This window comes from Mastigoproctus giganteus, chromosome 1 (genome assembly GCF_048544385.1).
Source record: "Mastigoproctus giganteus isolate SK-2022 chromosome 1, ASM4854438v1, whole genome shotgun sequence".
Taxonomy (NCBI): domain Eukaryota; kingdom Metazoa; phylum Arthropoda; class Arachnida; order Uropygi; family Thelyphonidae; genus Mastigoproctus; species Mastigoproctus giganteus.
In genome coordinates, this window is record NC_143575.1 from 84,060,026 (window position 1) to 84,087,469 (window position 27,444).

A 27,444-nucleotide genomic window follows, 5' to 3' on the forward strand; every position below is an offset into this window, starting at 1 on the left:
TTTTGCATGAAGTTTGGTATCAAGAATTATGCCCAAAAATCAAAATTTATTTATTAATTGTATTATTTGTTCTCCCAATCATATCAAGTTTCAAATTAATCAAAATGCAACTTGCAGTTTTTTTGTGCTAGTTAAATGACAGCCACTGGGCAACATCCATAGTGCTATTTCATTGAATGAATTTGGGACTTTTTAAATCCCAGATCTGGCTGACTGATAATGAGATGACTCTATAAGAATATTTTTTAGTTAGTGGTGAATCACAGTGCAAGCATAGTGGGAGATTATTTCCTTGAAATAAATAGAGATGTGTAAGGTACCCACCTCACACATCTCTATGACCAATATGTGCTCTGGCAAGCACAACTTCTGTGTTTGTTTGTGTGGATGCTAGAGTTCCATAGTTGTTGATTCTGTTTTATATTTCATAACTTGTTATTTAGATAGTATGAATCAGAGCTGTAATACTCAATATGTTCTACGTTGATAATAATATTAGTAAATTAATAAGAGGAGTTTACCTCAATATAGTACGTGGAACACTTCCGTATGATACCCTCCAGAAATTAAAACGGAAAAAACGAAAAAATCGACAACTTACCGGTACATTAAAGTAAAATATAAATAATTAAAGTAAAATATAAATAATTAAATAATCAATTTAACACAATTCAAAATCAATTCAAAACAATTAAAATTCAAATTAACGCAATTAAAAGAATCTAACGAAAATATTCAAAACGATTTTAACTAAGGTACTCGGCCCAAAATTACCATATTTCTTTCCTAAAATATTGCCTTCAAAACAACATCGTTCCGAAGTTTGCCAGGGTGAATTTAAATCAAAAAATTTCAGGCATAAAACAACTATCACTGGCGACATCACGTAATATTGTTAAGCTTGCCTTAAAATCTCGATATTCGGATAAACAAAAATACCTTTCCCAGGTTAGGAAGCTTCGCGATAAATTAAAAAATTATCTACATCCGAATGATTGGTCTGTATTGAAGACCTCCATAGATTTGCGACGGGAAGCACAAGCCTCAGAAATAAAAAACAGACACGTTAATAAGTTGCAAACATTATCGAATAGTTCAAGACACGTTCATGCGAATTCTAACACATTGTCGCGAGCTTGCGACCAAGTTCACACGAGTTGGGTGACCTCCCCCCACAGACACATAACGCACTACCACAGAATATGTCGGCTAGTTCACGAACACCCCCTCACCCAGTATCCAACGAACCAACATATCAACAGGTTACAAATCTTTCCTCGTGTACACTATCGCAGGACCAGATTTCACTTTTATCCAAAGGATTAAATTATAATTTACCACCTCGAAAGCTGCCAAAAAAACAATGCGTAATTGATATTGAATTTGGACTTCGTAGTGTTCCACAAAAAGATGTGTTTATTCAACAAGTTAACCAAGTAGTAAATAACATAAAAGAAACGCGACTTCCTAAATTGAATACACATGACAGTTCAGCTTTACGAGAACTTCGAGAAAATAAGGACATTATTATACAGAGGGCAGATAAAGGAGATACAGTGGTAATACTAGATAAACATGATTATATTAATAAGTTAGATTCAGTTGTGTCTGATACCTCCACTTATCGTGAAGTGGACCCGGCCCTGTTTACCAATTTGGTAAATCAATACAATAAAACGTTAACCACATATCGTAAAAACGACTACATTACTATGGTTCAGTTGAAGGAATTGAAGTCCAGAACATACAATATTCCTGCACTTTTTGGTCAGGTAAAATTACACAAGCCTGGATTTCCGATTCGACCTATTGTTTCCTACAGGAACTCGGCATTTTCAGCCTTAGCCACACATGTATATAATATTATAAAACCTTTTAGACAGGTTATACAATTTGGGATTAAGAATTACGATACATTATTTAATAATCTTAAAGACTGTAGACTCGGCGACAATGACAATTTATTCTCATTAGATGTTACCTCATTATATACGAATGTAAACGTTGAATACACATTAGATATTATTTGGGATATGTTAAATAAAAACTCGACACCGATTAATTATACGAAGCTGCCCATTAAGGAAATTTTTCACTTAATTAAACTATTAGCTGAGGCTAACTACATCACCTTTCGAGACAAGGTGTACAAACAAATTTTTGGATTACCAATGGGTTTGAGCCTGAATGGCTTAATGTCAGAGATCTATCTCTCAACGATTGAGCAGATACATTTGACACCTTTTCGTCCCCGTATCACATACTATGGGAGGTATTTAGACGATGTTCTAGTTATTACTGATAATAGTACTATCCAAGACATTTTACATTCGTTTAATAATATTCATTCTAGACTCAAATTTACATTGGAAAGGGAAGATACGGATACTAAGTCATTAAACTTTCTAAATTTCACGCTTACCCGTGACTCGAACAAAATACAATTTAGCATCTATCGAAAACCCACAAACACCGGTATGCTTCTTCATTATAATAGCTACCACCCGTTCACCTACAAAAGATCGATTATCTTTAATCAATTTCTAAATGCCTATAAATATTCAACGACGGATTCTGCTTTGGACTCAGAAATACAAATATTAACTAGCAGATTCTTGAACAGGGGTTATCCCATTAACACAATAAATCGAATTAGGGTACAAGCTAAGGATAGGATAAAAAATACTACACCAATCAACAATAGTAATATCAAAAAATACTTTATTTCTGTCCCATATGTTGAACAGTGGCACAAACAACTTAACAGATTCTTTAAAGATACCGAATTTAAAATTATAGCTAGGCCTATACGGAAGTTACACACTATACTGAACAATCGCTCGGTTCTTTCCGCGTTCGCAACACAAATTAATGATCTAGTATACAACATTTCTTGCGGTGATTGCGACTCGTCTTACCAGGGTTCGACGCGGTTTTCTCTTAATATTCGTGTAAATCAACACGAAGCCTCAGTTCGTGCTTCTCGTTCAGCAGCGTCAGAATTAGCCTTTCATGCCATTAACGAAAAACACACTTTTTTATTTAACGAGGCCAAAATACTTAACGTTCAACGTAATTATACGCGACTATTAATTGCAGAAACCGTTGAAATTAAATTACACGAGAATTCTGTTAATGTTCGGCGGCCATATTTGATCTCCGATGCGTGGACCTTTACGCGCATGCGCGAAGACATATAATCACTATTTAAGTTGCAGGTTTAGCCTGATTCGGTAATTTTCATTCCTGTGATCACGACAGTCGGTCGAAAAGCATTGTCAGCTTCAGGAAGGAAAATCGTTTTGAATATTTTCGTTAGATTCTTTTAATTGCGTTAATTTGAATTTTAATTGTTTTGAATTGATTTTGAATTGTGTTAAATTGATTATTTAATTATTTATATTTTACTTTAATTATTTATATTTTACTTTAATGTACCGGTAAGTTGTCGATTTTTTCGTTTTAATTTCTGGAGGGTATCATACGGAAGTGTTCCACGTACTATATTGAGGTAAACTCCTCTTATTAATTTACTAATAACTTGTTATTTTACTGGTTACTAAATTTCTGTCCATTTTACATTGCATACTTGGCATATGATTGCTTTATAGTCTGTGTAAGGAATCTGGATATGGTCGTTGTCAGTGGGATTTCTTGCTGCCTTATCTGCACACTCATTTCCTGGTATTCCAGTGTGACCTAAGATCAAACAAAAAGTGACAGTCTGCCTATTGTTATGAAGTTCCGATATCTGAATTCCTATTTGATTTAAAAATGGATGTGGAGAGCGAAAATTGCCATGGAGGCTGTCACTGCACTCAAAAAGTCTATAGATTAGTCTTCGGAGTGAAATCATTAGCAAGAAAGGCCAAATCCATCTTAATGGCATAGAGTTCCGCAATGAAAACACTGTATGCCTGTGGTAATGAGACAAAGACTGTTGATGTTGGTAGGACCACAGCTGTGTCACTTTTGGAGCCGTCAGTATATTTGCAGTGTTTGTGCATTTGCCAAGGAGTGGGCTGCATGTAGTTTCTGAAAGATTTGATTGTTCAGGGAGAGTTTCCCCCAATATTGGAAGTAGTCATCACATGAAGGTATGCACATTTTACATGAAGGTTGTGCATACCTTCATGTGATGACTACTATAATTGGTCTGAATTACCTCTTGTAAACAGATTCCTGTAGGTTTGTTTTCATGAGATTTATTTCTAAAAAGGTTTACCTATTGAGGATCACAGAGGCATGACCAGATATAACGAGATGAAAGGCTATGTATTTTAATCACATAATTGAGGAGCAGCATCTTTCTCCAAAGGTGAAGTGGAAGTTCACTGGCTTCTATATATAGGCTTCGGACTGGTGAAGTGCTGAATGCCCCAAGAGCAAGCCTGAGAACACTACGTTGTACTGGATTGAGACATGCTAACAGAGTCTTTTGAGTGGAGTCAAACTGGGGCACCATAATCTAATTGAGGTCTAATCAAAATCCCAACCTTATAACATTTCACCTATAAATACTATGTTTTATCAGTTTCCTTGAAATACCATTAAGGACATATTGCACTACATGCAGTGTTATCTGGTGTAACAATACCAAAAATGCAATTAGCACAAATAAAATTACTATTAGACATATGTGCAAGGATGCCTAAGGCTTATGCTGCACCAGCCAAAAAAAAAATTCCCAAATTACCCTGAGAGAGAGAGAAGTAGAAAGGAATCACCAAGAAAGAGAAGAATGATGATATCCAACTCAGGACCCTGGGTTTGCCAAACCCATACTCACCAGATGTGAGCCAGAAACTTGAATACTTCAACGCAGCTGCAAATGCTGAATACAACTACTGATGTAAACATAGCGGTATACTTGGGAACTCCTATTTATTTCACTTTTTTTTTTTCTACTATATATATTTTTATTACGCCTAATATTTTACACTGTTTGAGTTAATATTTTTTTCTTAGAGCATCATATAAATTAGCACAACACAATGTAGTGTAATATGGGGGTGCTACTATATATGATACACCAATAGGTTTTCAGTTTTTATCTAGTTTTTTTGATAAAAACTGGAAAAATTCGTCATATATTAGCATTAGCATTAGCAGAGGCATATGATGCAAGAAAGCAAGCTTATTCAGCATCAGCCAAAAAAAAAAAAAAAAAAAACACACCACTCCCATTTCACCCCTCCGTTCGTTCGAAATACCTGTCCAGTTGAGCTTTAAATTTGTTTAGGCTATCAACTTCAACAACAAGTGATGGAAGTCGGTTCCACCAACCAACCACCCGCTGGCCAAAGGCAAATTTCCGCACATCTATCCGACATCCGTCCTTCCTCAATTTGAATTTATGCCCTCTGAGGTGATTATTCTGAGAAAGATGAAGAATCCCATTGGCATTGAGCATGCTCAAACCATTCAAAGCCTTATACACCTCTATCAGATCACCTCGCCGGTGCCTAGTCTCCAGACTCTGTAATTTGCAAAACTTAAGCCTTTCTTCGTAAGAGCAACCCTTTGTTCCATTTACTAATCTTGTTGCCCTTCTCTGTACCCGTTCCAGCAGCTCTACATCCTTCTTGAAATGAGGCCTCCAGACCTGTATACAGTACTCAAGATGTGGCCTTACCATTGCCTTATACAAGGGAATAATCACCTCCTTATCCCTGCTAGAAAAATTCCTGTATATCATTGACAAGACACCATGCGCTACTCTTGCAGCTCGTCTGCACTGCTCAGAGAACTTCATATCTGCCTGCACAATTACCCCCAGGTCCTTTTCATTCTCCACCACTGTCAGTGTAGTACCGCAGAGTTGATACGTTGCTCTGGGGTTACTGTTTCCCATATGCAGCACTTTACATTTGTCGATGTTAAACCTCATTTGCCACCTCTCAGCCCATCTGTTCAACCTTTCCAGATCCTGTTGCAGCAGCATAGCGTCAGTATTGTCCTTAACGACCCTGCCAACCTTTGTATCATCTGCAAACTTGGACATTAAACTTGATATCCCATCATCAATATCATTCATAAACACCGAAAACAACAACGGACCCAACACTGAACCTTGAGGAACTCCACTAATAACATTAGTCCACGTTGAGCAGTGTCCATTGATTACCACTCTCTGTCTTCTGCCACTCAACCATCCCCTTATCCATAGCAGCAATTTGCCTCCAATGCCACACTGCTCCAATTTGTGCAGCAGTCTTCCATGTGCAACAGTATCAAAAGCCTTTCTAAGATCCAAATATATAATATCAAAGTTATTCCCTGCATCCAGTTCTTTTGTGACTACATCATAGTATCCAATCAAATTGGTCAGGCAAGACCTGCCCTTAACAAAACCATGCTGCGTCTGAGCTATAACTGAATTCTTGTCTAGATGATCCTGCAGTGCTTCTTTAACCAGTGCCTCCATTAATTTACCTGGAACAGAAGTTAAACTAACAGGTCTATAATTACTTGTGTCAGCCTTTGATCCTCCTTTGTGAATTGGGGTTACATTTGCACATCTCCAGTCTATGGGCACCTCCCCTGAGTCCAAAGAAGCTCTCATAATTATGGCTAGGGGTTTGCATACTTCCTTTGCTGCCTCCTTTAATATAACTGGATAGATCCCATCCACCCCAGGTGCCTTTTTTATGTTTATCCTCAACAATCTCTCCTCCACTTTCCTCTCAGTTATTACAAAATCATCCAGCTCACTGCCAATGTTTACTTTACCTACATCATTCTCCTTCCTGAATAACTCCTCATGCGTGAATGTAGATGCAAAATACTCGTTTAGATTGTTAGCCACCTGAGCAGGATCCTCAACTGTTGAACCATCAATATCCAGTGGACCAATCTGATTCATCCCTTTCCTTTTCGAGTTCAAGTATGTAAAAAACTCTTTTCTGTTTTTCTTTGCATCCTTTGCCAAGGATTTTTCATAGTCTGCCTTTGCCTGCCTAATCTCCTTTGTGACTTGGTTACAGACCAACTTATATCTATCATAGGCTTCCATGTCACCCATTAATTTGTATGTATCCCATGCATTTTTCTTCTCTGCCACATGTCTCATTAGTTCATCTGACAACCATTTAGGCCTAAACCTTGAACAATATTTCTTAGTTGGTATGTAAAGCCTGGTAGCCTCCAAGATTAGTTCCTTGAATGCTTCCCATTTTGAGTTTGCTGTTGGTAACATCATCAGTTGGTCCCACTGTATAGAATTTAAATACTGTCTCAGACCATCATAGTCGCCTTTACGAAAACAAAAACCCTTCCCTTTACCTCTGATGGTAGTTACCTCCTTGAGTAAATCCCACTTCAACACACTGTGATCACTGCCACCTAGTGGTTCATTTATCTGCAGGTTCTTAATGCATGAAGAATCACTACTGATAATCAGATCAAGAGTATTGCTCCCTCTTGTTGCCTCACGAACATGCTGATGTAGAAAACAATCATCCAATAAATCCACAAAAGCCTTGCTAGTGTGCGAGTGACCAACCCACAAATTCCAGTCAATATCTGGGAAATTAAAGTCCCCCATTATAAGACTCTCAGATTTACTGGCCCACTCTATTTCCCTGTACAATATCTTATTATACTCATCAGAGTCATTAGGCCTATAGCACACTCCTACTCTCAATTTTGATTTCCCTATGCTTATGTCGCACCAAACTGACTCGACACTGCCCTGTCCATCGATGTCGACTGGCTTCACTTCCTTGGACTTTATGTGTTTCTTAATTAATAGCATAACCCCTCCTCCCCTCCTGTCCTGTCTATCCTTTCTATACACATTGTATTCCCCAAATTCCAGTTCCGCATTACTTATATCTGTGTGACACCACGTCTCTGATATCCCAACAATATCTGCCTTTGATGTTTTGAGCAATACCTCAAATTCATCAAATTTATTTACCAAACTCCTAGCATTGGTGTACACGCAGGTATACATGCACCTGTTTCTATTCTTAGCTACCCTAACACAACCCATGTGTTTACTTGTACCGCAATGACTACCAGCAGTCTCTGAAATATCCTGCATCTTGTTTTTCAGACTTCTGCTCATTTCAATAGAAGCAGTGCAAGAATCACTTCCACCTCTGCCAGTGGCTACTGTTAATCTATTAGTCCTTGTATCCCCCCCAACTAGCAGTTTTCCGACCCACCTAACACTGCCTCGACAGCATCAGCAAAAATTCTTGCACCCTTTCTATTTAAGTGTATCCCATCCCTGTAGAAGCAATCTCTCCTGTTAACAAGTACAGTCCAGGCTGAAAAAAATTCTACCCCTTGAGCCTTGCACAATCCCTCCAGGGCCGAATTGATCGACAAGGCTCTCATCATATACTCCCTCCTATCGTGTCTGGGCAGAATTGCAGACACTTTCAAGTTCAACCCTAATTCACGGCTTTTTTTCAACAGTGACCTGTACTTGCTAAGTAATTCCGCCGGTCTCCTACTCTTAATATCATTAGTGCCAACGTGTACAACTATATCACCTTTTGTGCCCTTAAAAGATGATATCCGCTCTACAACGTCATCAACCTTTGCCCCTGGCAGACATACCCTGGTCCTATTCCACCTATCCTTTTTACAAAGTATGTTCCCCGTTTCCCTGACAATAGAGTCACCAACAACTACTAGTTCCTGTGGGACCAGCGCATTCTGCCTAGGGGGCTGCTTCTGTGTTGCCTGATGACCAAGTGCAAGCTCTGGCGTTGATGTGGGCAGCTGAGAGCTTGATGGGCCCCTCAATTTATTTCCTTCGAGGGCATCCACCCTGTCCTTCAAGCTCTCATAAAGGCCCATAACAACGCTGAGTTGTCGCCTGATTTCCTTGCACTCCTTACATCGTGCACACACAAAGACATCCCCCTTGGCAGTATCATGTCCCGTACCCGACTGCTCCGCAAACATCAAGCAAACAGTGCATTTTAATAGACTGTGATTCAGAGGGCAACTGCCCCCCTCAGTTCTCCCCTGAACCACAGCACTCCCATTAGCTTGAGCCTTTTGCTTTGCTGCTCTGGTCAGAGTCATGATTCCGATTTAATTCAATAAAATTCAAAACAAAAATTAAATCCTTAAGTTATATCCCAAAACAGTTATGTTATATATATATATTTTTCGGTATCTAGTGTTTTCTACGAGTTCCCTTTATACAACTTCCGAATCACGTGTACCACTATAGTTATGTATTAATTATTTGTTACGATTAAGTCGTTATATATATATATATATATATATATATATAGAGTTAAAAGTACAATTTAATTGACAATAAAGTTTATCAAGATTAATAGATTTACTGATTAATTGACAATATTATATTATGCACTATACGACACTAAGCTTATGCTATCGTGTAAAAATGGCGGGAATTCACGAACGGTATTTCTACGGACTCGTAAGTATTGATTAGCTTCCAAATCTCGCTATCTCAATTTAGAATCAACTAAGGATCCTGACTAGGTCTATAATCTACTTATAGATGATAATTTGATATAACAGTTGGTTAATAAATCGACTAAATTTGGTTAAAAAAAAAATTTGGTTTGTGACACGTGGATTTGATACCGTTACCGATACTAAGTAATATCTACGAAATCTCTGTCTAAGTTAAACTTTAAACTAAGTATCGTAACTAGGAATATAAAGCTACTCTAGAAAATAAGTTAATATGACAATTTAAACTAATAAAGCAGAAAATAAATCAGGAAAAACTTCTCTGTTTGAAGAGCTTTAAGGAGCAATGTCCGCACAGGATTATTTTATTAATCCTGTGCGGACATTATATTATTTTATTAATCCACTTGCATATAGAGGGTTTAGTGTCAAACAACATTAATTACAAAATTATTGACGTTTTTGTAATTAATCCAAAAAAAAAAAAAAAAAGTCATTTGACATTTTCTTGGTTTACAGGAAATGTACTTACAGCCTAAGTAAGCTTGTAAAGTACTAGAGCGATACAGTTCTATGACATGATGTGCATTGTTATTTGTATAATGTAAAACTAAAGTTATCTCAAAAAGAAAATGCTATTTTGTAGTTAACGTCGTTTGACACTAAACCCTCGATATGTTTAATGAAACTTAGATTATATCAATATTTTCCAAAGACGACAGTTTATAACATAACCTCAATAATTCTGGGTCTTTTATAGCAAGCTGTGTTAATGGAATTCAGTTACTTTACATATACAACAGAAATATTGTAAAACATATTTTCTTACCTTGAGCTGTCCATCATCAGCTAATAAATCATCAATTATACTACAAGGAGAAAATAAAAAAAATAAATAAAAATGGGGCAATATAAATAATGTGTAACAAAAAATTAACATTACTGTTTACAAAAAAACAAAATATCACTAAACACAAAGAATTATAAAAACAGAACTGCATAAATTATTTCTCTATACAAGGTAAGCAAAAACCCAAGAGACGTTTACAGGATATACACACAATATACACTGAAAGGACAGAATTCATGGGATACTTGATTCTTGATTTTTTGAGAGTAATCGTAAAAAAATATTCTTGATATATGATTTCAATGCAGAAATAGTTAATTTTGTTCACTTTGTTTGTAGCATTTCTAGTGTTTTTGCAAGAGAGCAGCCATTATCACAATGTCAGCGAGCATCATACACTGAAAGGCCAGAATTCATGGGGTACCTGGGCAACGCGATGCTGTTACCCCTCTCACTAGTAGACGAATCCATTTCTTGGCAGGTATATAGGTACACTGCTTCATTACATTCACATAGATGGTAATTCGATGTCAGTATGGATAAACGTTGTGAGTTAACCAACTTTGAAAGAGGAATGATAGCAGGTGTCTGATGCATAGGCCACTCTATCACAGACGTGGTACAGAAATTGCACCATCCCAGTTTGACAGTATCAAGAGTGTATCGGGAATGTGCCATTTCCAGAATAACATCTCATTGTGGACAGCCTGTGGGTGGAGAAAGGTGGTGGATGAAAGTGGCCGTCGACGTCTGTCTCTCATTGTTTCAGCCAACTGGAGAGCGACAGTGGCACAAATCACTGCCGATTTCAACGAGGGAGGTGCCAGAAATGTCTCCACCAAGACCATCAGACAAGCATTAGCCATGATAGATTATGGAAGCCACTGGCACACCAGAGTCCCATTGCTAATACCATAACACAGGACTCTATACCTCAACTGGGCAAAAGAACACAGCACTGGACCTTGGATGACTGGACAGGGTCTCCTGGTCCGATGAGTCCCGTTTCTAGTTATTTTGAGCAGACGGGAGGGTGCGTATCTTGTGGAAACCACATGAAACTAAGCACCTGTCATGCTAACAAGGAACTGTTCAGACAGGTGGATGGTCGGTAATGGTCTGGGGAGTGTTCAACTGGCACACGTTAGGACCTCTGGTATGTCTAGACACATCTCTGAACGGTCCAGGTTACGTATCCATCCTTGCAGACCATCTTGCATCCCTTTATGATCATCATGCACCCACAGGGCAATGGACTCTTCCAACAGGACAATGCCCCCCCCCCCACACACACACACAGAGCCATGGTGACTAGAACATGGTTTGAAGAGCATTCATCAGATTTTACCACCACAGAATGGCTTTTCCGTTCAGTGGACATGAACCTTGTGGAGCATATTTGGGATGATGTGGAGAGATCCATTCAAGCTTTGGATCCTCCACCCAGGAATGCGACGGAATTATGGACAACACTGCAGCAAGCATGGATAGAAATATCTGGGGAATGCTTTCGTGAATTAGTGGACTCAATGCCTTGCCATGTGACTGCCCTTATCTGGGCAGTCACATGGCAGTCACAAAGGTGGGCCTACCCTTTACTAGGTAGGTATTCCTATGGTTTCTGTCCACTCAGTGTACAAACAATATAATGTATGTATGAAACTTATGCCCTTGCTTAATTATGTAGGCAATGCCACTATCTATTGAAACCAAGATACATACTGTTCACCGTCATTTAGTGTTCTGTTTTTCAGTTTATACTCTGGTATGACTGCAAAGCCAGGAGCTCACAACTAATCATTTTCACAAGGATAGAATCATTATTATATTTAGCAATCAATGGGACTTGAACCACAATCTACTCAAAATATGCTGCTGCACCCTTGCACAGACCACTTGGCTACGTCAAGCCATTAATAACAATTTCTCAACAATTTTGATGTCAATATTTGATTGATGGTTCAACAGTTGAGGATCCTGCTCAGGTGGCTAACAAACTAAACGAGTATTTTGCATCTACATTCACACATGAGGAGTTATTCAGGAAGGTGAACGCCGTAGGTGAAGTAAACACTGATGTCAATATTTGATTGATGGTTCAACAGTTGAGGATCCAGCTCAGGTGACTAACAAATTAAACGAGTATTTTGAATCTACATTCACACATGAGGAGTTATTCAGGAAGGGGAATGCCGTAGGTGAAGTAAACACTGGCAGTGAGCTAGATGATTTTGTAATAACTGAGAGGAAAGTGGAGGAGAAGTTGTTGAGCATAAACATAAAAAAGGCACCCGGGGTGGATGGGATCTATCCAGTTATATTAAAGGAGGCAGCAAAGGAAGTAAGCAAACCCCTAGCCATAATTATGAGAGCTTCTTTGGACTCAGGGGAGGTACCCATAGACTGGAGATGTGCAAATGTAACCCCAATTCACAAAGGAGGATCAAAGGCCGACACAAGTAATTATAGACCTGTGAGTTTAACTTCTGTTCCAGGAAAATTAATGGAAGCACTGCAGGATCATCTAGACAAGAATTCAGTTATAGCTCATACACAGCATGGTTTTGTTAAGGGAAGGTCTTGCCTGACCAATTTGATTGGATACTATGATGTAGACACAAAACTGGATGCAGAGAATAACTTTGATATTATATATTTGGATCTTAGAAAGGCTTTTGATACTGTTGCACATGGAAGACTGCTGCACAAATTGGAGTAGTGTGGCACTGGTGGCAAATTGCTGCTATGGATAAAGGGAATGGTTGAGTGGCGGAAGACAGAGTGGTAGTCAATGGACACTGCTCAACGTGGACTAATGTTATTAGTGGAGTTCCTCAGGGTTCAGTGTTGGATCCATTGTTGTTTTCTGTATTTATAAATGATATTGATGATGGTATATCAAGCTTAATGTCCAAGTTTGCAGACAATACAAAGGTTGGCAGGGTTGTTAAGGACACTACTGTCGCTATGCTGCTGCAACAGGATCTGGAAAGGTCGAGCAGATTGGCTGAGAGGTGGCAAATGAAGTTTAATATTGACAAATGTAAAGTACTACATATGGGAAACAGTAACCCCAGAGCAACTATCAACTCTGTGGTACTACACTCACAGGGGTAGAAAATGAAAAGGACCTGGGATAATTGTGCAGGCAGATATGAAGTTCTCTGAACAGTGCAGACGAGCTGCATGAGTAGCTCATGGTGCCTTGTCAATGATATACAGGAATATTTCTAGCAGGCATAGGGAGGTGATTATTCCCTTGTATAAGGCAATGGTCAGGCCACACTTTGAGTACTGTATACAGGTCTGGAGGCCTCATTTCAAGAAGGATGTAGAGCTGCTGGAACGAGTACAGAGAAGGGCAACAAGATTAGTGAATGGAACAAAGGGTTGCTCTTATGAAGAAAGTCTTAAGTTTTGCAAATTACAGTGTCTGGAGACTAGGCACCGGCGAGGTGATCTGATAGAGGTGTATAAGGCCTTGAATGGTTTGAGCATGCTCAATGCCGATGGGATTCTTCCTCTTGCTCAGAATAATCACCCAAGAGGGCATAAATTCAAATTGAGGAAGGACAGATGTGCGGAAATTTGCCTTTAGCCAGCGGGTAGTTGGTTGGTGGAACAGACTTCCATCACTTGTTGTGGAAGTCGATAGCCTAAACAACAAATTTAAGGCTCAGCTGGACAGGTATTTCGAACGAATGGAGGGATGAAATGGAAGTGGTGTTTTTTTTTTTTTCTTTTTAGCTGATGCTGAATAAGCTAAGTTTAAGTAAGTTAAGTATAAGTCTAAATAAGTTTAAGGCTCAGCTGGACAGGTATTTCGAACGAACAGAGGGGTGAAGTGGTTATTTTTTATTTATTTATTTTACTTTATTTTATTTTTTTTTTTTTTGGCTGATGCTGCATAAGCTTGCTTTCTTGCATCAAATGCCTCTGCTAATGCTAATAGTTTACTAAAAAATGTGGCAGAAATCCATATCCTCAAAATACAAACTAAACTAAACTAAAGGAAATGGAAACCAGAACACTATGAAAGAGTGATTATAGGATTACAAGATTATATTTTCATAGGATTAGAAAAATTTTTATTTTAGATATCAATGAAAAATTGTTTCTATTGTTCAAAATTAATATTAGCTATGACCCCATATTCTTGAAAACAAGCATTGACTCTGGCATGCATTTGGTTGAAGAAGTGTTGGATATCATCTTGCAGTATATCATTCCAGGCCTGTTCCACTTAGTTCTCAACTAAGAGAATGAAAATGTAGATATCGAATTTGAGATCGCGTGCACTGCAATCATATCCCATACATGTTTGATCGAGGACAGAACTAGTAATTTTGCAGGCCATGGGAGGGCATTCACATCTTTAAGATGCCAATCTGGTAATGTTGGCAGTGTGTGGATAGGCATTATCCTGTTCGAACATTGCAGTATCCATACTTTCCAAACTTAGGATGACCACGGGATATATGACATTTTCAGCGTTATAAGGAGCTGTTGTATTGCTCTCTACCAACACGAGTTATTTTAATGTTATGCGTAATGGCTCTCCAAATCACAATGCCAAGAGTGTGATGTGTCCCTCTCTTTCTTCCCACCTCCTGGGTGTCTTCTGACCATCAAGTACATTAAGGCTGAAATGGCTTTAGTTCAGTGGTTCTTAACCTGGGGTACATGTACCCCCTAGAAATACGTGAAAGTCTTTCAGGGGGTATGCAGGTCTTGATATGTAAACATATGTAAAATACAATATTTCTTGTAATAAACAAAACAAAAAAAAAAAAAAAATTCATCCCTTACGAATATCACTATGTATTTAACGATATGAAATATATTTAAATCATTTTACTTACGTTTTTACAACAAATAATTGTTGAGAACTTTAAAATTTAATGTTTTAATTTCCGACTATCCTTTCCATCGTAGGCCAGTGTGTGATTTTCCAAGAAACAATAACTCCGTTTATCAGAGCAGCTGGTAACTAATTTACTTTTGTCAGTTCCAACAACAGCACTGTCCTCCTTCCCCTCGTACAATAGCTTGGCAACATGAAAAAACAATAGGCTGCCATACCCCTGTTTCAGTTATTCATTTGCAGTTTAACTTGTTTTGAGCTGCATAACAGGGTTAACGATTTTGATGAAAATAAAAAGTAATAAAATGTTCTTAATTATTTTGAGAATTTTTATTATCTTATTTGTATTTTTCTTTGACATTAATATGTAATATTGAAAATACTATTTCCTGTAATTTTTAAATAAATTTCTTTTTCATGTATGTCTATTCCTGTTAGCAGATAACTGGAGTAGACATATATAAAATCAAACTATTAGCGAAGCTAACTGTTAGCTGATTTTGATAAAATTATAAGTCATTTTTATTTCTCATTACTTCTAGAACCGACCCTCCAATGTCAAAGTAAAGAAAATATGAGTCATATGTATGCTTTGGTTTTACTTTTACTACTGAGCTTGATGGGAAACAAAATCCACAATATTTCTTGTGCAGTAAAATTTTGGGAAATGGATCTATGAAACTTTTCAAAGAACAACTCACTTCAGTACATCCCGAATACGTATCAGACAGTCCAGAACAATTTCGCATCAAGAAAGCTAGGTTTGAAAAATCAGGTACATTACAAAAATTTGGATTCACTCCTTCACAGAAACCATGTCTTGAAGCATCTTATAAAGTTGCATATCGCATTTGTAAACAAAAAAAAAAAAAACAAAAAAAAAAAAAAACAACACACAATTTGCGAAACCTTAGTTTGTTTGTTTGTTATTTGGTTTTTAGGAGCATTAGCAACTAAGGCCATATTGCTCCAGGGATATGTGGTGGTCATTCTCTGACCTTCCCGCATCCTCCGTATTTGGTGGTCACGGGATCGAACCCTGGACTAATCAAGAAGCATGTGCTACACACTGCTGCTCCTGCCCACCTGGCTACGGAGGTGCCGTGAAACCTTAGTAAAACCCTGTGCTTTGGAATCAGAGATGTCTGATAACATTTTAAACCACATAATGGAGGAATTAAGAGCGGCAGAATACCCTTTCAGTATTCAACTTGATGAAACTACAGACATTTCTCAATGTAGTCAGCTTTTAGCTTTTGTTGATTACCAACATATGAATATCATCAAAGAAGAATTTTTATTTCGCAAACCTCTCCAAGAAAGTATGAAAGGCATTGATATATTTAATATGTTGAAAATTTTTTTTGGAAAATAACATTTTGACTGGAAAATAAAACTTGGCAATATTTGTATGGATGGAGCACCGGCAATGCTTGGAAATACTTCTGGATTTGCTGGTTTAGTAAAAAAAAATCCACAAACTGTCGTAACTCGCTGTATGTTACATCGACATGCTTTAGCATCCAAGCCTTTGCCACCTAAACTCAATCAAATCTTAAAAACTGTAATTAAAGTCGTCAACTTTATCAGATCTGAATCAGCTTTAAATCACTGAATTTTCAAAAAATTGTCAAGAAATGGGAGCACAACATGAAATTCTTCTTTATCGTACTGAAATACGCTGGCTTTCCAAAGAGCAAGTATTAAAATGCTTATTCGAACTTCGTGCAGAATTTTTATTCTTTTTAAAGAATAAAAAAAAATAAAAGAAAGTTTTCTTGCCCAGCAATTTGAAAAACAAGAATTTGAAATCAGTTTGGCTTATTTAGCAGATATTTTTGGCCGCATGAATGAAATTAATCTTTCATTCAAGGAACTGCAATTACTATCAGTGATGCCTCTGAAATATTAAGTGTTTTTATCAAAGTTACCATTTTGGAAAAGAAGAAAATTTGTAAAGCTGATTCTGAATTTTCCAAATTCAGAATCAGCTTTACAAAAAGGATCAAACAGTGACATGATCTTGCCCGTTTCTGTGCAGATCGTACATTATGGACATGCTTCAAAGTTCTTTTGATAATTATTTTTGTTCTGATGAATTAACAATGGCAATGTGGATCCGTAATCCTTTTATTATTAACATTGATGATATTAAGGATGAGGAATCAACTTAAGATGACATTAATGATTTAAGATAAAAGAATTACTAAAACAAAAATTTAATTCTACATGTTTAGAAGAATTTTGGTCTTCCTAAAAAGAAGCCTACCCTGCATTAGTAAGAAGAGCCATGAATCTTTTAATTACATTTGTGACAACTCATATGTGCAAAGCAGGATTTTCGACACTCGTTTCGTTTCATTAAAAACGAAGAAACAAAATAGGCTTCTTGTGGAATATGCGTGTTTCTTTATTGAAGATGGTTCCCCAGTTCTCCATTTTAACAATGAACAAACAGCAACAATGCTCACATTAAACTTCTGGTTTTATTTTTTCTATTTTCTTTTTTATTTATTTTATTTGTATACATTATTTAGGCTTGTTAAATATTTAAGATTACTAAAAGATTGTACAAATAAGTAAATAAATAAAGATATTTTATAATGGAGGTATGCAACTGATGTTAAGAACCACTGCCTTAGTGTAATTGATGCCAATCCAGCCTCTTATCTGCTCATGCACACCACCAAAGGCGTTCATCACAACGATGAGTAGGAGTGAGAGGTGAACAATTTCAATGGAACTCATGATTGTAATCTCCACTTATAGCAAATGATTGCAAACTGCGAGAGGGTCTCATGGGGCACTTGAGAAGAGGCTGATATATATTTTTCCAAAGATATCTAATACACTGGGCCTGCCTTTCTGAAAGGTCCTGTCCTTGGTCTTCGAACAAGTCTGTCCTCCCCTCCTATTGTGTTCAACCTTGTTGAACTGTAGACATCTCTCTTGTCTAACTCATTCAGTAACATTGTGGAATGATATTCTCCACTTTCATATGTATCTGTCCTTTCTAACAGTCCATTAATTAAACATACAGGGCAATGTCTTCTCAGCATTGTCCCACAAATACGATAAATTATTAAAAATTTCAAACAATTATAACTTTTATGCATTAAAGAAAAGAGATAACTTCAACTCTAGAATATATTCACAAACATTATATCTCTTTTTTTCAAAACTGATTCAAATTCTCTGCAAATTTAATCATTCATTTCCATTTGTTCATTACTGTATTTCATGGTGTTGGGGTTTCCACATTCTTTAATGTATACAACCAATTTCTTTCTGAAAACAGAAAGAGCCCAGCCCAGCTACAACTGTTATTATTACATATGACTATACATTTGTAAACAAGCTCAACCCATTCTTATTCAAACCAATATTAATTGTGTAGTATATCAACATCTGATGTTGTTGTACTACACCAGCGCAAACTGAGATTTACAGACCCCTTCAAAAATCAAAACATGTTCACGGACCCCTACATACAGAGAGAGAGAGACGTGCAAATGAATTGTCACGTCTGTCACTCAGCACCAGCTGCTCAATCTTTGCAACCGTCTCACTGTCTGTGAATGTTGACAGCCTTCCTTCTCTTGGCTCGTCAAAGACACTTGTAAGACCGCACTGGAACTCCTGTTTCCACTTTTTTTACGGTGTCACAGGATGGACAATTTTGCCCATACACAACTTTTCACTTCTTTCACTTCTTCGTCACTGATGATACACAAGGGGGCACAAATTAAAATTAAGGAAGGATGGTTACAGAACAGATATGTGGAAGTTTGCCTTTAGCCAGCAAGTTGTTGATTGCTGGAACAAACTTCCATCTGATGTCGAAGTGGATAGTTTGAATAAATTCAAAGAACTAGAAAAGCTGTTGGAGGGGACGGATAGGTGAAATGGGAAGTTTTTGTTTTTTATGGCTGATGCGGTATTAGCTTGCTTTCTTACATAATTTGCCACTACTGTACTAATACTAATTCATGAAATACAAACATTATAGGGATACCAGAAACATAGTGCCATACAGACAAGGAGATGCAAAATTTGAATATGGTGATTACAATGCATATAGATAGGATTTTTTTTTAAATTGAAATTTACTGTGTAGGTAGCCCGGTCCATATGTCAGCTTCACTTAATATGTGAGGATATCCTACTGATAAAGGCCAATCAGTGAAGTTGCATACATGAACCATAGCGTATTAGTGGTGATGTATAGAACAAACAGTCACAGTCCAGATGGCCACATTAGCAAACAGATAAAGCAACTTTATCTGGTTACCATTCCTGGCTCATGGAGCCATTTAGGAGTAAATGAAAAACCATTCAGGAGTAACCTCATGATTTAGCTGGTTATGTATATAGTCAGTCCATAATTAAGTCCACTTCAGTCTAATTCCAAATCAGAACCAACCCTAGGAGTTCCAACTGTCACCTCTTCTAGTGGTGGTCTTTGTGGCAGATTTGCTGTCAGAGACCATAAGCCACCTATCAGAACACACCTATGGATCAAGTATGAAGGTGATATTTTGCTGATCTGAAGCCATGGAAAGAGGATTTTGGCACATTCCACTTCTACATTAACAAGCACCCATCAATACATAGAAAGCATCTCCAAGCATAATGGATTCAGGATAATTAGTGGTGTGGGTAACCAATTTGGCATCTGGAAGACTATGGCCTGAAGGGTTCCTCTCTTGGTCATTGTTTTTAAACAATTCTATTTCAATTTTTAAAGAGAACAGGTTGTCAAAATTTAAACTTATTTCAACAAGAAAGGTAACCTGAGTTGTGGAATCAGTTCTCCTTGGATACTGACAGATGGATTAGATGTGCTACTGTCAAAGAGGCTGTGTGCAGCAGCTTGCTGCTTTGTTATTAGCTTTGTCTTTAACTTCAATTTGGACTGACTTTTATTTTTCTCTCTTGTAAGTCCCAATAATGTTTTGAGGTTACTAATGGGGTTACTAATGTAGAGGGGTTTTTTTGGCAAAAAAGGATATTAATAATAATAATCATGCATAAAAACCCAAAGTGTAGGTAGTGGCTGTTGTTTTTTTTGTTTTTTTGGTTTTTAGGAGCATTAGCAACTAAGGCCATATTGCTCCGGTAATATGCGGTGGTCATTCCCTGACCTTTCCGCATCCTCCGTATTGGTGGTGACGGGCTCGAACCCCGGTCTAATCAAGAAGCGTGTGCTACGCACTGCTGGTAGGTAGGTAGTGGCAGTATGTTTCATAGGGCAGAATAAATGCACACTGACCAACAAATTGTAGTTACACTAAACAGGACAGAAGAGGTGAAGGGTTCATTCTGTCCAGCTTTTTGATCTGTCAACAGTGAATGAACTTGAGAAAATTTTTTTCTCATATTATTTCTTCATTAAACAATTTTGTATAACAGTTTTTGACAGTTCTGTATAACAGAGAAACAGAGGGTAATATTGATGAATACTAATGAAAGAAGGAAAAAAAAAATGGAGGGAGATCTTACAAGATCTGTCACAAAATTTCAGCATTAACTGAAATATCAGAACAAACAGTTTACTGAATGAAAAAGAAATCTGAAGGTGAATTATTTAAATCAAAGATAATGAATTATTTAAATAAAAAAAATTAAAAAAAACAGAATTTGAATGTAGTGAAAGAACTTTACAACAAATAGTTAACATGTTTGCATTCCATTGGATGATATGTGCAACAAACCATTCAAAAAAAAATTGTGACATACTGTAAACTCGTGATTTCTTATATAAGGAGCTTACAATGTTTAAAGAAGCATCATCAATAATATTTATGGAAAAACATGATTACACAGTGATCTCACATTTGCTAAAACATGGCAAAGAAATGCAAGATGGAAGCTAAACAAAACAATGTGAAAACCAGTTTTGGTCCAAAAAACATAACATACTCATCTAATAATGCTCATGCCGGAGAGAAAAAAATGGTTTGACCATTACAGCTGTGCTTATATTTATAACTCAAGAGGAGAGAGGAGATTAACATAATGAAGTCAACTGATCAAATTTGGTGTAATGAAGGAGAAAATTTAATTCTCAATTCCCAAAATGTGTACTAGTCACATAATGGATATCACACTGAAAGAGAGAACTGTTGTCAGAAAAGATTTCAACATCTAGCAAAAAAAAAAAAAATGCAATAAACAATGATTGCAAAAAACTGAAAACCACAATCAAAATATGCAAAAAGATGAATTATACAATCTAACTCAACAAACTACTGAATAAAAGATAAAACTTGGATCATTTATTAGAAAGACATAATATGTCTCTATTCTGTTTGCTTTCCTCCACCTCCATGCAGACCCAGATAAGTTAATCTATAGTCAGATTAGGCAGCATGTAGTAACTGCTAATCTGTCTTTTAAATGGGACGACGTTAAATGACTATTTAACCAAACAAAAAAAAGCTAAAACTGTCATTTCACAATGGTAGGAATCTTGCAAACATATGTCACAGAAACTGAAGAGACAGATGGTCAAACATCTTATTGATCAAAGCATAGAAAATTTAATTATACAATTACAAAAAGAGCATCCTCTTTTGATGAAGACACAGAGAACAGAAGTTGGGATGAAAGTGATTGTGGTGTGCCAATAAATTATGATCAAGCTGTAGAGCTGCTGTAGTGTGATCAAGATCTGCTGGAATGAGTACAGAGAAGGGCAACGAGATTGGTGAGGGGAACAAAGGGGTGTTCTAACCAAGAAAGGCTTAAGTTCTACAAATTGCAGCATCTAGAGACCAGGCACCTGCAAGGTGATCTGATTTAGTTGTATAGCACTTTGAATGTTTTAGTCAAGCTCAATGCTGATGGGGTTCTTCCTCTTTGCTCAGATTATGCATTTGAGGGGGGAGGCATAAATTCAAATTAAGGAAAGACAGTTGCAGAATAGATGTGTGGAAATTTGCCTTTAGCCAACGAGTGGTTGATTGCTGGAACAAACTTCCATCTGTCACTGTGGAAGTTGATAGCTTAAACAGATTCAAGGAACAACTGAACAAACGTTTGGAGCAAATGGATAAGTGAAATGGGAAGTTTTTTTTGTTTTTGTTTTGGTTGATGCTGTATGAGCTTGCTTTCTTGCATCATATGCCACTAGTGGCAGACTGGTCTAAAAATATTGGTTGCCAGGAGACAGAGGAGGCCCACCCACAACTATTATATTTTCAAGCTACTAAAAGGTCATTAACATTTTTAACATATTGTCTAATGTTATTGCAAACGGGCCTACTTGCCATCGGGAAAACTGACACCCTGACCAGTCCGCTACTGTATGCCACTACTAATGCTCAGATGAAAAAAAAAACCTTCTAAGGCCTAATATTGTTAATAATTGTTACAGACATGCTGCCAAAACAGCTCATGGGATTTTGACAATGATATATAGGAATAAGGGTGTAATCATACCACTGTATAAGGCAATGGCTAGGGCACATCTTGCATACTCTTTTTGTCTGGAAGCCTATTTTAGAAAGGATGTGGATCTGTTGGAATGGGTACAAAAAAGAACAACAAGGTTAGTGACGGGAATAAAAGGGTACTATTATCGAGAAAGAAAAAGTTCTGTGAATTGCAGTATCTGGAAACTACATGTCCATAAGGAGGTCTGATTGAGGAGTTTAGTACTTTAAATGGATTGAGTAAGCTAAATGATAATGGCATCCTTAATCTTACTCAGATGATACGCATGAGGGAAGGGCCTAAAATTTGCTTTCGGTCAGAGTAATTGATTATTAGAATAAATATCCATCTGGTGTTGTTGAAATGTGTAATTTGAATAACTCAGTTTGCCTCTATTCATCATTTGCCACTAATGTAAATTAACTTATTAATACATTAATCAGAAGAATGTTAACAAAAAATAGATTCCTAGGAGCCTTCATTTTTATACAGAGCAAATCCTCGCTAATCCGGATCGAAATATTAAAAATTCTGTTCACGATTGAGTACTTTGAAAGACATGGGATTTAGGAAGGCAGATGAGTAACTCTGACTGCACGCTCATTGGCTGCGCAGAGAGAGATGGAACATACATTAAATTGTCTTGCGTGTTGTTCAGTGTCGTTGACTCTGAGTCAGACGGATGTCCTACTCAGACGTATATACATATACGTCTGAGACGGATGTATATACATGCATACATAAGTTAACATATTTTATATAATTATGGGTTTTAAAGAATTATAAAGTGAAGTAAAAAGAAAAGACATTACATTAACAAGCTGAAAATGATGGAACTTGAAAATGGTGTTCCTGGAAAAAAAATTGCTGAAGAATTTGGTATTAGCCAACAGGCTGTTTCACATATTAAAAAACAAAAAGAATCTATAAAGGCATTTGCTTTAAAATTTGATGCGGTGAGTGATAAAAGCAGTGTATCAAACAGACAGACATTAAAAAAGCCAAAAGAAGTTGCTGGAAGAAGCTGTATTTAATTGGTAGTATTCCCAGCAACGATCAAGTGGTGTTGGTGTGTAATGCCACCTGATAAATGTATAAAAATACAAGAGACAATACATTTATCCATCAATCGGTGGATAAATGTACATGTATTGTGTTTTATAGTTTTTAAATAAAGGCTCTACAGTGATATTTTGTTATTTATTTTCATCAGAACTAACTAAATCATCAAATTTTTCCATTTATAGGCCTTTTAGTGCTATCTTTTGCTTCACTAATCCGGATTATCACTTAATCTGGATGACCACTCCCCCAATTAATACAGATTAGCAAGGATTTACCATATGTACATGTATAGATTTTCTTGAAAGTTTATATTTAGTTTTTTTGTTGAGCCATTCCAAATTTCATTAAAATCGTACGACGAGAAATCCAGCAATTATTATTTCTCTTTTCCATCGAGTTTATATGGAATAAAGAAATTTATAGATTTAACATGGTTTTAATGTTTTAGACAGCTTGGGCATACTTCACATGTATTTAACAATAAAACTTGCAAAATGTGACCACTTGTTAAGATATATATACATACAGACAAAGAGAGAAGAATAAAAGAAGAGTAATAAATATTCATCATCATCGGCCATTTTCAATCCACTGCAGGATAAAGGCCTCTCCAGCAACTTTCCAGTTCCTTCTGTTTTGTGGAATGGCCATCCATTTAATACCCACAAACTCATTAATTTCATCTATCCATCTTCGCCATTGTCTTCCAGGTTTTCTTCTAGCTCCTCTTGGGTACCATTCTGTTATTTTCTTAGTCCATCTGTCATCATGTCTTTGAGCTATATGTCTTGCCAAACCATTTCAGTCCTTTAGTTTTGATAAGAATGTCCTTTACTTGAGTTTGCTGCCTAATCCATGTATTTCTTTTCTTATCTAACAGTCTGATTCCCAATATAATTCGTTCCATTCTTCGCTGTGTAGTTCTTAGCTTCTCTTCCATTCTTTTGGTGAGTGCCCAAGTTTCACTTACAAAAGTCATGGTGGGGAGTATACATTGGTTCATTATTTTACGTTTTGGACAAACTAGGATATTGCTCTTCAGTATGTGACTATATTTCCTGAATGCTATCCATCCAAAATGTATTCTTCTCTTGACTTCCAGCCATTTATCATTATTACAGCTAATAACTTGTCCCAGATAAATATGACTCCACTTTTTCAATTACTGCTCCTTCAATCATTATGTCCCTTCCTGTGGCATACTTGTTCATTACTTTTGTTTTAGCCATATTCATCTTTAGTCCAAAATCCTTACTATGCATAACTGATTAAGATTTTCCTCTAATTCTTTGGGATCGTGGCTTATGACCACAATGTCATCTGCAATCATAAATTGTTTAGGTACTCTCCATTCATACTGACTCCTTTCTGCGACCAGTCTAATCTTCTGAAAGCTTCCTGAAGGGCAGCAGTAAACAGCTTCGGAGTTAGTGTCTCCTTGTCGAACTCCTTTCTCGATTTTAAATTTCCTAGTGTCTTTGTCTAGTCTAATAAAGGAGGTGGCATTCTCATATATTTTCTTCATAATCGTAATATATAGGGTTTCTATGCCTTGTCTTTCCAGCGCCTGGAACATTGCCTTATGCTGTATGGAGTCAAATGCCTTTTCATAATCCACAAATGCCAGGCATAATGGTGTTTTATATTCATTTGCTTTCTCCACTAGCTGTGATATTATGTGAAGGTGATCCATAGTTGAGAATCCTGTCCTAAAGCCAGCTTGCTCTTTTGGTTGATTCTCATCAAGTATTCTTTCTAATCTGTTAGTAATGCCCCTTGTGAACAACCTATAGATGTGGGATAACAAGCTAATTGGTCTATAATTTCCAATTTCTGATTTATCTCCTTTCTTATGCAGCAAAACTATGATTGCATTATTCCACTGCTTAGGCGTCACACCTTTTCTAACGCATTTTGTGAAGCGCCTTGCCAGTTTTTGTGCAATGTCTCTTCCTCCCAATTTTAACAACTCTACAGTAACTTCATCTTCCCCGGGGCTTTCTGATTCTTCATTTTCTTCAATGCATGTTCTACCTCATCAGGAAGAATATCGGGTATGTTGTATGTGTTGCTAATTTGTGATCCATCTTCCCCACTGCTGACATCATTCCCTCGCTCCTTGTATAATTCTCTATAGTAGTCTTCTGCTATTTGAATTATGCCTTCTCTGCTATTTATAAGTACACCATCGCTATTCTTCAGTTTTAGTATCATTTGTCTTTCTGTATTACTGCTCATGGCTGTTGATTTAAGTCCTTTGTTTTCCTTTAATGCTTGTTCTACTTTTCTTGTATTAAATCTTCTTATGTCCTCTCTGAGTCTTTTTCTAATGGCTTTGCATAACTCAGTATACTCAATTTTCTCCTTGTCAGTGTTTATCTTGCTCTTCATTTGTCGCCTTCGCTTCATCATAAGTGTTTCAGGACTAATTTTTTCTTCATTGGATTTCTTTTCCCCTATAGGTTTCTTGGGCTTTATGACTTTCAGAAAGTTGTAATATTCCTCGTCGATATCTTGGTCCTGAGCAGTCTGCAGAAGCTCAAACTTGTTCTTAAGTTCCAGTACATACTGCTTTTTCTCCTCTTCTGTTATCTCAAAGACCGTTGTATTATTTACTTGAGTCAGTTTTTTCCTTTCCTACATCTATATCAAGTATACATCTTACAATTCTGTGATCACTTCCAACATTTACCTTATTCGGGACGGTAACATCATTCACGATATATCTTCTGTTAGTGAGGATGAAGTCGATTTCATTAGTTGTTAATCTATTTGGACTCTTCTGTGTCCACTTTCTGTTCACCCTTTTCTTGAAAAAAGTGTTCATTACTGACAATCTTTGAGATTCTGCAAATTCCACAAGTCTCTCATCTCTTTCATTTCTGTCACCAGTTCCAAAATTTCCTATAGTTCCCCTTTCTGCACTGTTTTGTCTTTTTCCAACCTTAGCATTGAAGTCCCCCATAATAATATTCTGTTTCTGGATTTTATTATCTGGATCCAGGATAATATTCTGGATTTTCTGCTCATCTAGAATACTCAATTTCAGTGTACATTTCTTCAACCTCTTCATCATCACGGCTCGATGATGGTGCATAAATCATTATAATCTTTAGCTTGTACCTCTTAGATATCTTGAGTATTAGTCTTGACACCCTTGGTGATGTACTTTTGAATTCCAAAATGTCTGGAATAAGGTAAATGTCTAAGAATCTCTGGGTACAACCAGGCTGTACCCAGAGATTCTTAGCACCCTCTGCTTCCACTCTGATCCTCTTGCTGCCGTAAGAGAGGGTGTGAAAGCTGCTGGGGACTGAGGGCCATTTGTTTCGTCATGCTGTCATATGCTGGAGGGTTTGGCCTTTTCCTCTTCACGCTGACCAGGCATCTTGAAGAGAACCACTCTTAACGTTCGTTGCCACCTAAGTGATGTAACAGGGCTTACCATTGAGAAGGTGTGCATGAGCGGATTTTAGGGAGGCAGGCCAACCGGACTTCTAAATCTTCTGTAATAGAAAGATATTGGATCCATCAGTGTTTTAGACTGAGTGTCTGATAACAAACAGAATACCTGTTCCCCTCTAAGCCCCTATACTAAATATATATTTAGTATAATAATATTATACAGTTGTAATTAATCTGAATGGCTAAGTTTGGAGGATGTAAAGCTATTATTAGTATTAGCTGTGTAGTTAGTGTTAGGAAACCACAGGATTCTGCTACACTGGCAAAAAAATAAATAAAATAAATATTAATAATAAAATAATAATAAAATAATAATAATCAACAATCTAAAAATATATCCTTGGCTAAATGC

The 27,444-nt window shown here is 36.9% G+C and overlaps 1 protein-coding gene across 1 annotated transcript in view; it reads right to left on the bottom strand.

The window, feature by feature from the left end:
- The window catches only part of LOC150090948 (uncharacterized), a 385,861-nt gene that overhangs the window by 348,098 nt on the left and 10,319 nt on the right, over positions 1–27,444 (bottom strand). The window contains exon 2 of the mRNA XM_090378546.1: positions 10,241–10,280. Within this exon, the coding sequence (XP_090234672.1) occupies positions 10,241–10,280 (40 nt within the window). The remainder of the gene's footprint in view (positions 1–10,240; positions 10,281–27,444) is intronic.